Source organism: Miscanthus floridulus, chromosome 10 (genome assembly GCF_019320115.1).
Source record: "Miscanthus floridulus cultivar M001 chromosome 10, ASM1932011v1, whole genome shotgun sequence".
NCBI classification, from domain to species: domain Eukaryota; kingdom Viridiplantae; phylum Streptophyta; class Magnoliopsida; order Poales; family Poaceae; genus Miscanthus; species Miscanthus floridulus.
The window spans coordinates 9546275-9558287 of record NC_089589.1 but is presented as its reverse complement, the minus strand read 5'-3'; the positions used below and the strand labels follow the sequence as shown (position 1 = coordinate 9558287).

Below are 12013 nucleotides of genomic sequence, written 5' to 3'. Positions count from 1 at the left end.
GGGTTGTGTAGTGTAGGCGTGTAGCAACTACCAATCGCCTCGACCGATCCGCCGCCGCCGGCGCCATTGCTCGATGCCGGCCTAGGACGCTCGCACTGGCATGCACGCCCGCCACGTCATATACTCCAGAGTGTGTACAGGACATCTATGCCGCCGTAGCTCTCCGTGACGTGACACAGGCTTGCGTCGGCGTTGCACAGGCGAAAGCCACCCCATTCTTTCTTCCCTTCACGCCATGACGCCTCGGTCGCGCGCGCTGACGAGTGACGACGACGACGACGGTCGTGCTTCCACGGCCGCAGCAGGCCCAGCTCGGCGGCGGTCATCTGTCACTCGCGCCGGGGCGGGCCCGTCCCATCTATTCACTTTGTCGTCATCCCATCTCAATCTATCGGACTATCGGCCGCCTCCGTCCGCCCGCCTGTGGTGTGGAAGACGAGACGAGAGGTCATCACATTCACATCTGGTAACGCACGGCCTGGCACGCCTACCAAGGGGCCCAGGCCACCATCAGTGCAGTACACCGCCCTTCCTTCCTTCCACGGCTCCACCTCCGATCCCCTGCTCCTTCACCTCCTGCTCTGTCTTCTTGTTCTGACGCCTCCAGAGCACTCCGTGCATTCGTCACAAAGTAGTAGTCGGGCAGAGCCGGACGAAATGGGGGAGGAGTCGCCGGCATCGTCGTTGCCACCGGCGCCGGCGGCGAAGGTGTACTACGACGGGTGCCCCGGCTGCGCCATGGACCGGAAGAAGGAGACCCACGCCGGCGTCCCCTACAAGGAGCTGCTCTTCGTCGCCACCACAACCTTCGCCTCCGGTACTACTCTCCCCACACCTGACGCTGATGATGCTGATGCTCCTCCTGCTACCTGCTCTGCTCCTTCCATTTCTTTATCGGTCCATCCATTCCAACTGCCGAGACCAGACCAGCCAGACCATGTCGTCCGAGGAAGGACGACAGACGGTCTTATTTTACTGCCTGCGTGCTACTCTCTTGTTCGATCTGGGTATTCTATACTAGTACATGTGACACAGTTTCTACGAGATTTGGCATCTTCTTTTTTTTTGGGTCTGCTGGACTGGACATTCTTTCTTCTCGGCCAGGCCGGCGGTGCCATGGCAGCTACTGATACTGAATGAATAAAAACTGATGCTTCTTCTGAAACGTTTCAACTCTGCTGCTCAACTGATTTCTCAACGCCACTGCTCTTGTCCTTTTTTCAGCTCTGCCAATCACGTCCCTGTTCCCCTTCCTCTACTTCATGGTAAGCCTGCCTGCCATTCTCTTGGCTGGCGGCATATTCGTCCTCTGAAATCATCTATGCTTTTTTTTTTTTTTTTTTTTTTTTTTTGCAAATAAAAGATACTGATGACTTTTACTTTAATTCCCCCTGATGGTGATGAAACAGATAAAGGACCTGCACGTCGCTCCGAGGGAGGAAGACATTGGATTCTACGCTGGTTTCCTCGGTACGTATACTTTTGCTGTCACTCACACAGTCACACTCAACTCAACCCAACCCAAGTGCCAATGGCTGACAGAAATCCATGCGTGTTTCTTTACACTACTCGTTCTTTTTTTTTTTTCTGGTCCATGTGAAATCTCTTTCCCCTCCTTTTTTCCCCGTCTTTTCTTCAGGTGCGGCATATATGATCGGCAGAGGTGTCGCGTCGGTCTTCTGGGGTGTGGCAGCGGATCGTGTTGGCCGAAAGCCTGTCCTCGCGTTCTCTGTCTTTTCGGTGTAAGCGCTCCATCCATCGCCGTTTTTCTTTTCTTTCCATAACAAACAGCTACCACACAAAAAAAATATCCATAATTAGTCAAAGTTAAATCTTAGTAGTAATATTTTGATCCGTTTATTTATTTATTACTAATTCATTTCCAAATGAACCTATGTTTCAGCATTGTGTTCAACACTCTGTTTGGACTGAGTGTCAAGTACTGGATGGCGATTGCCACAAGGTTCCTTCTTGGTGCACTCAACGGCTTCCTTGCACCAGTAAAGGTACGTACTCCTACTCTGTTGTTAGAAACTTGAAAGTGCCAATTCCTAGCTAAGAAGAGACAAAGGAACTATGTCGCTGTCAGTTGCTGTGCCCTGATTCCAGCAAATAGTCTAGTCAATAATGTAGTGTGAATGTGGTTACTGCTTTCTGCTACAGGCCTACTCCATTGAAGTTTGCCCACCTGACCAACAGGCCTTGGGTATATCAGTTGTAAGCTCCTACTCTACACATAACACTATACGTAATAGTATAACATAATTACTGATCAGAATAGACTCTGTCTGATCCATTTAATTTGATTTAGGTCAGCACAGCATGGGGAATGGGTGTTATAATTGGCCCGGCAATTGGGGGCTATCTAGCACAGGTATCTGACAAATATTTTTTTACTGTTTTTCAACCATTTGGATTACTTACTTTTCACCTTCTCTGTCTTCCTTCCTTCCTATTACCAGCCTGTCAAACAATACCCACATCTGTTTCATGAGAATTCAGTGTTCGGAAGGTAGTATTCCTTTCGACCGGAATTAAATTATTTTGTTAACACTAAGTTAGAATGATTTTTTTCTTCTTGTCCCAACATCATGCAGGTTCCCATATTTATTGCCATGTCTATGTATATCATTTTTGGCTACCTTGGTTCTCATAAGCTGTGTATGGCTCCCGGTAAGCACAACCTGCTCTCTATATGAATGTATGCTTTCAGATTTGTTGTTGTCATGAAGGTTTTTTTTATGTTTTTATGATTTTTTACTCATAAATATGTCTTGTTGTTGGCACACTAAAATAGCCAAGTCCATGTGAATATGCTATACTACCTTATTAAATTACACAAAATTCTGTTTGATAATTTTGCACTTTGTTGTCAGCTTATTTCTATTGTCATTCATCGAGTAACTAAACTAAACAGGAGACCCTACATAAGCACAAAGGCCTTGAGAGAGCAGTTGAAATGGTAGAAGGTACTACAACTCAAGAAAGTGCAGAGCCACCTAAGAAGAGCTTACTCAGAAACTGGCCACTGATGTCCTCCATTATATCATACTGTGTCTTCTCCCTTCACGACACCGCATATTCTGAGGTACCACTTACTGACCACAACAGCTTCTACGCTGAAATGAATTGTTATAAAAGTTGGATAATGTTGGGATTCAACATCAGATATTTTCTCTATGGACCGTGAGTGACAGAAAATATGGCGGGCTTAGCTTTGCATCTAAAGATGTGGGTCAAGTTCTTACGGTCGCAGGTAATTCCACTCCAGCCAATACTTCCCAAGTACTTAAAAAAATCCGAGGCATCCACTTGATCAGTTGTGTGTTTTATGGTTATAATAAAGTCTGTACACTGTAGTAAATGCAATTTTTGGATATATCGTCAATACTTATCCTCTGCTCAACTGTAGGTGCCAGTCTTCTAGTATATCAAATCTTTGCTTACCGTTGGATCGATAGAGTCCTTGGTCCAATCAATTCAACCCGAGTTTCATCGGTGAGTTATTGATGTTTCTCTATTTTTTTTTCTTTTCAAAATTGTTCATAATTCTTATCAGTTGACCAATAAGCATCGCAGGCACTATCTATACCAATAATTGCTGCTTATCCCTTCATGACACACTTGTCAGGAATAAGACTTGATGTGCCTCTCTATATCGCAGCAATGCTCAAAAGCGTTTTTGCAGTAAGTACTTCACTATGATTAAGCTCTGAGTTTCAACACATAAAACACATCACCAACCACTAAATTGTTAAATTCATACACTGATGTGTAGAATTAGAAATCCAGGACAAAAGATGCTGGTCATGTATTTTGCTTTACTATTCTGCCTTTGTGCTTCATTCATATGTTCAGCTTTGGGATACTAATGTCTAAGTATGTTGATCAGATCACTAGAACTACCGGCACTTCGCTCCTGCAAAACAATGCTGTGGTACATGCCCAACTTATGCTAGTTATATTGATTATCATCCGATGCCCTTCCAAGAACTGATCAATAAATTTTTTTTAACGTAGATCAGTAATTGTTATCAGTGCTGATGTCAATATGTCAGATAAACCTAACATCTGAACCGGATGCTATCTGCAGCCTCAAGAACAAAGGGGCGCTGCAAACGGGATAGCTACAACGGCAATGTCTCTGTCCAAGGCGTTCGCTCCAGCCGGAGCAGGCATCTTGTATGTGCAAAGCTAGCAGTGCTGCCTAACCCTCTTGTTATTCGTTTGATGTTCATCGCGGTCTTGAAAATGTTGCTAGTTAGTCTATCATTCCTAGCTTCTCAGTGATTGCTTGTTGTGTGATAAGCATGAAAGCATGGGCCAGGCAGGACAAGCTAGTGTATGTGTATGTACATGTATTTTGAACAAGAAGCTCACCGCTGAAACGCCTCTGGTTGTAGGTTCTCATGGGCACAAAAGCGTCAGCATGCCGCATTCTTTCCAGGTAAATTTATGTATATGCAGTTTTGCACTATGATCTTTCAAGTAGTTACTGCAGTAAAACCACATAGAGGATTCAGATCTGAAAGAAAGGTTAAAAAGGGATTGTGATTAATCCCCACATTTTTTTTCCGTATATATATACATGCAGGCGACCAGATGGTGTTTCTGCTCCTGAATCTGACAGAGGTCATCGGGCTGGTGCTCACCTTCAAGCCTTTCCTTGCAGTTCCGCAGCAGTATAAACAATGAAACTGTGAAAGCATGCTGCAAGCATATAGAGGTAGTGTGAGGGCGAGACGAGGGTGATAACATGAAGTAGAAGTTTGCCGTAGCGTGCCAGCCATGCATGCTGTCAGTGCATACATACATACACAAGACTGAAAACAGAGCCAGGTGTGCAACGGAATTCAGTTTTGAGTCCATCGTTTGATGCCGCTGTTGTTGACTTGTATAGTCGACAGAAAAAAAAAAGCAAAGCTTTTTTACTAGTTCGGTAAATGGGTTACTGGCGTACTGCCTCGATTTCACTTTGTTGTTTTTTTTAAGCGATTTCTCTCTGTTGTTGGCTGTTAGCCTCTGATTGTACTCCATAGTACTCGGCTGCCCCGTCCTAACGTAGATCAACTTTTAGAGTTGCTACCCTTTCCAAAAAAAACTTTTAGAGTTGCTTATTAAGTCAAACTTTTTTTTTTTACCAAAATGATATAGGAGCTGCTCTATAAACTTCAGCTGCGCACATGCATGCCACCTTTTTTGCTATAGTGGTGGGACTTGGCAGGTCTCCCTGTCCCAAGAGTAAAATGCAGCGGCGGCCTTTAAACTTGGCAGAGGATATCATCTAGGTTTCCAAATTTTTAAAATACACATCGGGGTATGTCACAGGTCGACCCGTTTGCTGATGTGGTGGTCCAAGCTGGCACCAGACCAGCAAATAAACTTTCAAAATGCACATCCACATACATAGTTTAAAATATATGGAGGCCCGTGTCGTGGCACTACGGGTCGGTATGGAGGCCCAGGCACGGGCACTAGTGATGGGCCAGGCCAAGCATAGGCACGAGAAGGTCGTGCCACACTGGGCTTGGGCCACGTTTTTGGGTCCAAACCCTTGGTCCAGCGGGCCTGGCCTGTTTGGCCAAGTATATGTGCCACCACCAGATCCCCACCCGCGTTGCCGCCACCGTCGGATCCCCGCACGTGTCATCAGCACCCCTCTAGGCTAGGCATATTTACACCGAAAACCGAACCGAAATGTCAGTTTTTTCGGTTTTTGGTTTCGGCTTTGGTTTTGAAATCCAGAAGTTCGGTGTTCGATGTCAGCTTCAGTTTTGACCTGAAACCGTACCGCAGAGCCGAACAACCGAGCAATCACCGAATACACTGGCTCCTAGCGACCCAATTACCTCCACTCCGCTTCGTGCGACGAGTCCAACAAGCCAGCAAGCAGCCCACCACACCTCGGTCGGCCCATAAACACCGCACCCTCCTTGTCCCCACTCCCACTCAAGTCAAAACCTAATCCACGGAGCGGGCGAGCGGCAGCACGGACTCCCAAGTGTAGCGGCGGCGCGGCGCATCTGAAGCGGGGGGCGCTCCGCGCTCGCTAGGGCGGCACGGCTCCTCAACCCTCAATAGCGGGGGCACGCCCGTGCGGGTGGAGCGGCGGCCGGCAGGGGTGCTTCGCGCGGGGGTGGTGTGGCTGCTCGGCGGGCGGCGACGGCTACTCAACAGCGGAGAGGCTCACGGGCTAACGTGGGGCGGTGGCGCCTAGGGCTCCTTTGCCGCGGCACCACAGCGGGCGGGCAGCGCATCTGCGACTACGAGCGACGTAGGTAGCGACTCCTCTTTTCTTCTCTTCTCTATGTCTGCTGTTATGTTCGGTTCCAACCGAAAAGCGAACCGAAAAATCCAAAGCCGATAGTGTCGGTTTTATGTTTTGTGACAAACCGATCGATCATTTGATGCTAGAAACCGAAGTTTTTGAAAACCGAAGAAACCGAACCAATTTTTTGGTTAAAACCGAATGCCCAGCCTGAGCCCTACCCACCGGTGTTTTCTCTCCTCTTCTCCTTTGCCAATGGTACTCTCTCCTCTTCTCCTCCACCAGGCACATGTCATTTCCCCTCCACGGCGGCGCCAAGGTGAGCTCGAGCTTCGGGTGTGCATGGCGGCAGGATCCGCTAGAGCAAGCTAAATTCCTCGAATGGTAGTTTTTTCTCATTGGGGATGAGAATAGGGATCACTGTCGTTGCTACAGGGAACAAAGACAGATTAGGTTTAGGCCGACGTGGAAGCAATCTGAAGGCAAGGACTTACATTTAGGCCCTATTTGGATTATGTTATTTTAGAGTTTAGACCACTTTAGCTCTTGAGGCTCCAAACAAGAGGTCCAAAGTGCTGTCTAAAGTTTAGACCATCTCTTTAGTGCAAAAAAGAAAAAAGTTTAGACCATCTCTCTAAAATTTTATTCTTTAACTTCAGCCATTAAACTTTTGACCAGATAATCTAAACAGGCCTTGTCTTACGCTAATTATACTACAGGGAGGTCATATATTTTTTTTAAAAAGGAAAAAGGTTATATAATGCATCATATAATAGTTTTTATATAATGGAAATAATTTTCGTCTTCTTCCTCACAAATGAGGAATCAAATCAGCATCCTTAATCTGAAACTAGTGGTGGATTGATACTAGTGGAGCACTCAAGGTTTCGGATTCTTAATCGAGCACACTATCTCAACAAGTCCATGTAAGTAAATTTGCACTCGCCATTATATTCTTTTGACAGGGAGTGAGGGAGGTCATACATATTTGCAAAAAAATAAACGTTATATAATTCATATAGTGGTTTTCAAATGATGGAAATAACTTTCGTCTTCTTCCTCACAAACGAGGAATCAAATCAGCATGCTTAACTAGAAAAAAGAGTTTCCACGCTCTGACGTTCACACAGCAGGGCTCACAACACCATGGAAGTTCAAAAAGCAATGTCCCAGTAGTTGAATCATATTTATTTACTGAGCTATAAGTAAGGTTATATACTAATTAATAAAATATAGATATATACTACTAGTACACTTGAAGGGGCCGACTGGGACTGCAAATTCATTTCTTGCACGCAAGGTCCCCGGCTTAAAAAGGATTGTTCTTGACGACCGACCGACCTAATTGCACTGTGGACGTCTCGGCAAGATGATGAATGGACGAGATGTTGGTTCGTTCGTTATCTTCCTGTACGTACATTCTCGATCGTTACGACGAGTCGTCGATCGTCCTTAAGGTTTTTTATACACACACCTAGCTACGTACGTCTTTGCCAGGTTCGGATGAATTTGTGCGTGATGGTTCATCCAATCTCATCTCACTGCAAGTGCGTGCATGCAATGCAAGCAAGCCAGCCTCAGTCAAGTCCAGCTGCTTGCTTTACTCCAAAGTCCAAAGGCAAATCTTCCTTATTGTTAGCTTGCATCCACAAGGCAAGCAACAAATGAACGAATCCAAGACAATGCGTACTCAATTACAACTACTGAACACTGGTGATCACGAAGTCTATTTATGATGGAAGCCGCACGCAAGAAATCGATATCTCACTGAAGCTAGCACACCGTACCAGAGGTATCGAGCTAGAGCTAGAAGAAGAAGACGACAATGGAGGCGCGCGAGGGGAAGAACAAGATGCTGGCCACCCTGGTGGGCTGCAACTACGCCGGCACGCCGTACGAGCTGCAGGGCTGCATCAACGACGTCCACGCCATGCGTGCCGTCCTCCTCGACCGCTTCGGCTTCGCGCCGGGCGACGTCACCGTGCTCACCGACGACGACCGCGGCCGCGGCGCCGCCGGAGTGCTCCCGACCGGCGCCGGCGTCAGGCGCGCGCTGTCCGACATGGTGGCGCGCGCGGCGCCCGGGGACGTGCTCTTCTTCCACTTCAGCGGCCACGGCACGCTCGTCCCGCCCGTCAGCGGCAGGCCACGCCGCGGCCATGGTGACCGCAACGACGAGGCCATCGTGCCCTGCGACTTCAACCTCATTACAGGTTCGTGTAGGCGCGTCATCCTGATCTCTGACTGACATAGTGCGTGATTGACATGCCTGTATGCACGCACGCACCGCACGCGACGTCGGACCGGCAGACGTGGACTTCCGGGAGCTGGTGGACCGCGTGCCGGCGGGCGCCACCTTCACCATGGTGTCCGACTCGTGCCACAGCGGCGGCCTCATCGACCAGGAGAAGGAGCAGATCGGCCCCACCGCCGCCGCCGGCCCCGATCTCCACGCCCACGCTGCTGGCCGGTTCCTCCCGTACGCCGCGGTTCTCGGCCACCTGTTCGGCACGTCGGGCATGGCCGCGTCCCACCACATCACCGACCACCTCGTGGCGCTGTTCGGCGCCGACGCCAGCGCCAAGTTTCACCTCCACCGCCGCGACCACGATGGCAACAGCAGCGGCGCCACGTGCACCGAGGGCGCCGGGATCCTCCTGAGCGGGTGCCAGACAGACGAGACATCGGCGGACGTGGCGGGGGACGACGTCGCGGCGGTCGGCGGCAGGGCGTGCGGGGCGTTCAGCGCCGCGCTGCAGGCCGTGCTGGTGGCGCACCTGGCGCCGATGAGCAACCGGGAGGTTGTGCGCCGTGCCAGGGAGGTGCTCAGCAAGCAGGGGTTCCAGCAGCACCCCTGCTCTACTGCAGTGACGCCAATGCCGACGCGCCGTTCCTGGGCCAGCAGGAGACCAAGGCCAAGAGCAACTGAGCAAGGAGGAAGCCGCCGCTGCCGCCGCCATGCTAAAGACCTCTAGTAGTGTGTAGGTGCCGTTCCTGCTCTCATGCTTGATCCCCTGCCATTTGTGCGTGTGCTTATTATTATTTATTACTGAAATATTCCCTCAATTCCAAATTATAAAACGTTTTGGTTTTTCAAGATACATTGCTTTTAGTATGTATCTAGACATAGGGTATATCTACGTGCATAGAAAAACTACGTATCTAAAAAAGCCAAAATATCCTATAATTTAGAACGGACTGAGTAACATTGTATGCGGAGAGAAATAGGAGCCATGCAACATGATTATGCATGACAGAATTCTCCTTTTATTGTCCACTATATATCTGCAATTCTGTGTGCAAATCTATCTTCATACTAAACCAAAAAATACTCCATCCATTACAAATTATAAGACGTATGATTTTTCTAGATACTCCCTCCATCCACAAAAAAAATGCAATTCTCGTTTTCTGAGAAGTCAAACAGTTTGAATTTTGACTTAATTTATATAAAAAAAATACTAACATTCATGATACAAAATAAGTATCATTGAATTCGTTATAAGATATATTTTCATAATAAATTTATTTGGAGACATAAATATCAATGCTATTTACTATAAACTTAGTTAAACTTGAACTAATTTGACCGGTACAAATTCCATAATTGCATTCTTTCCTGGACTGAGGGAGTGCATAGCTTATACAATAAAAATAATATATTAAAAAAATAAAATGTCTTGTAATTTAGAACCGAGAAAATCACATTTATTCTTATCGGCCTTGTTTGTTTGGGCTTTCACTGAGAAGCTGCAAAAAGACAAAAACTATAAATAATACTCCCATTGTCCAAAAAAGAGTATCGCTATGGAGTTAATGCTGGCCAAACTTCCTTAAATTTAACTAGATTTATAGAAAATATTAACAAAATTTGTATTTCAATAAGCTTATTATGAAAATATATTCAGCGATTCATCGAATAATACCAATTATGCACCATAATTTTAACATTTTTAAATATATATTTGTCTAAAGGTAAAAATATTTGACTTCTCAAAAAGCGATAAAGACACAATTTATTGGACGGAGGGAGTAAGTTCACTTTTAATAGACAAATTTGTAAAAGATATTTGCTTTTTAAGAAAAAACCTAACTTTTGAATCTTGCTTCTAAAAAAGTATCTTTAATCGATTTTTGTTTCTTTATACCGGAGTATGCTATGCGTACCTGTCATGTGAATGTGATGAAAGAAAAAAAAAGAAACAGCACAAGACGGAGGCCCGGATGCCCATGCCCGCACTCCATTTTGCGCGCCCCACGCGGGGCCTGCTCCACCCAAACGTCACCGACATCGAGAAGAGGGGGAGGGGTGTCGCTCGCCTGCACCTCTGGTTGGATATAGGACCCGCGGTGTGCCTCGGCCGCGGCGTCGTATCGGATGCCCAGCCGACGCCAATAGGAGGAGACGTCGAGGTGAGGGCGCAGAAGGCGATGAGGGATATGCAACACCTGATCTACTTCTGAAACATCATGATGCAGCACTTGCAACATGCATGTGAAGACAGATGAAACACTTGAAACATGCGTCTGAAACACGTGCAGAAACACCTGAAAAACACATGAAACCATTGTAAAACATACGCAGCTTTCAGATAAAACACTTGCAACATATGTGTGAAACATATTCAATATCCAGATAAACACACTTGCAACATACTTCTGAAAAAAACAGATGAAACATTGGGAACAGAAGCTTGCAACATACGTGTACAACCAGTGGAACATCCCGATCTACTTTTGCAACATGACACACTTGCGACATACCTATGAAACATATGAAACACTTGAAATATACACTTGCAACGTGCATTCTCCACCCTTCTTCTCCCGTACGACGCAACGCAGAGCTGAGGAACGACCAGTTCCGACAAGCCGGTGGCCGAGGATGGTGGCGCGGCCCCGCCTGCGCCTGGCCTGGTCTTGGCCAGCGACAAAGCCCTCTCCTGGCCGCCTGGCCACACGCAGCAGTCGGCGCCTGCGCGCCTGCGTGACTACTACTGGGTTGGCTCGGCTAGCCGACGACAACGGAGAGTGGCTAGACCCCGGTGGTGGCGAGGAGGCACAACGAGGCGCGAGGAGCGTAGTGGTGCGGCAGCTCGGAGCTCTGCTCTCCCCAACTATGGCGGACGCAAGGCAGAGAAACGAATAATGAGAGAGATACCGGTTGGGGGCGTGCACCTGAGGAAAGCAGGGTGCGGCCAGAGCGAGGAGTGAGAGGCACGGGTGGAGAGCGCGACAGGCGGGGGCGAAGAGCAAGCGGCGCAGGATGGGGCGCATGACAACAGCGAGGCGGAGTGGGCGCGAGATATCAGGACGGACGGACGCTTGCACCACAGCATCTCTGAATAAATAGCATTTCTTCATATTTGCCGTGTTTGTTTTAGTCTAGTGAGAAGCTGAAACAAAAATAATATCTGGCAAAAGCTATAAATAAGTTCATTTTTAATAATCCAATTTTTCAAAAAAAAATATTTGATTTTTAAGCAAATACCAAACTTTTGAGACCTGCTTCTGGGGAAAAGTTTTTTAAAAAAATCTATTTCCATTGCTTTAAACCGGAGTACGTTCTGCATACGTATCATGTAAATGTGATGAAAGAAGTAAGTAAATAAAGAAAAAAGAAACGCTCCTGTTGAGAAATCGATTTGTATGAACAGAGGCACAGGATAAACACAGAGAGATAGGGAGGAATGGGAGCTCTCTTTATTTTCTTCTCTTGCTTCTGGTTACCTGTGTGCAAAGGAG

General features: G+C 47.2%; 1 protein-coding gene and 1 pseudogene across 1 annotated transcript; both read left to right on the top strand.

Moving 5' to 3' along the window:
* The first annotated feature begins 485 nt into the window (after window positions 1-485).
* On the top strand, window positions 486-4944 carry LOC136486190 (protein ZINC INDUCED FACILITATOR-LIKE 1-like). Its single transcript, XM_066483041.1, has 17 exons — window positions 486-817; window positions 1225-1265; window positions 1410-1470; window positions 1640-1742; window positions 1904-2006; window positions 2164-2217; window positions 2312-2374; window positions 2463-2512; window positions 2598-2673; window positions 2918-3088; window positions 3169-3256; window positions 3413-3498; window positions 3580-3687; window positions 3893-3937; window positions 4094-4182; window positions 4404-4447; window positions 4595-4944. The coding sequence occupies exons 1-17, from the start codon at window positions 658-660 to the stop codon at window positions 4693-4695; spliced, it is 1443 nt and encodes a 480-aa protein (XP_066339138.1). The 5' UTR covers window positions 486-657; the 3' UTR covers window positions 4696-4944.
* Window positions 4945-7168: 2224 nt separating this feature from the next.
* Window positions 7169-9312, top strand: LOC136486191 (metacaspase-9-like; annotated as a pseudogene).
* Window positions 9313-12013: the final 2701 nt, after the last annotated feature.

Coding starts and splice junctions, on each gene's coding strand:
- LOC136486190 (XM_066483041.1), top strand. CDS start 658: ATGGGGGAGGAGTCGCCGGCATCGTCGTTGCCACCGGCGCCGGCGGCG. Junction 1,471..1,639: donor ATTCTACGCTGGTTTCCTCG/GTACGTATACTT, acceptor TCTTTTCTTCAG/GTGCGGCATATATGATCGGC. Junction 4,183..4,403: donor CCAGCCGGAGCAGGCATCTT/GTATGTGCAAAG, acceptor CTCTGGTTGTAG/GTTCTCATGGGCACAAAAGC.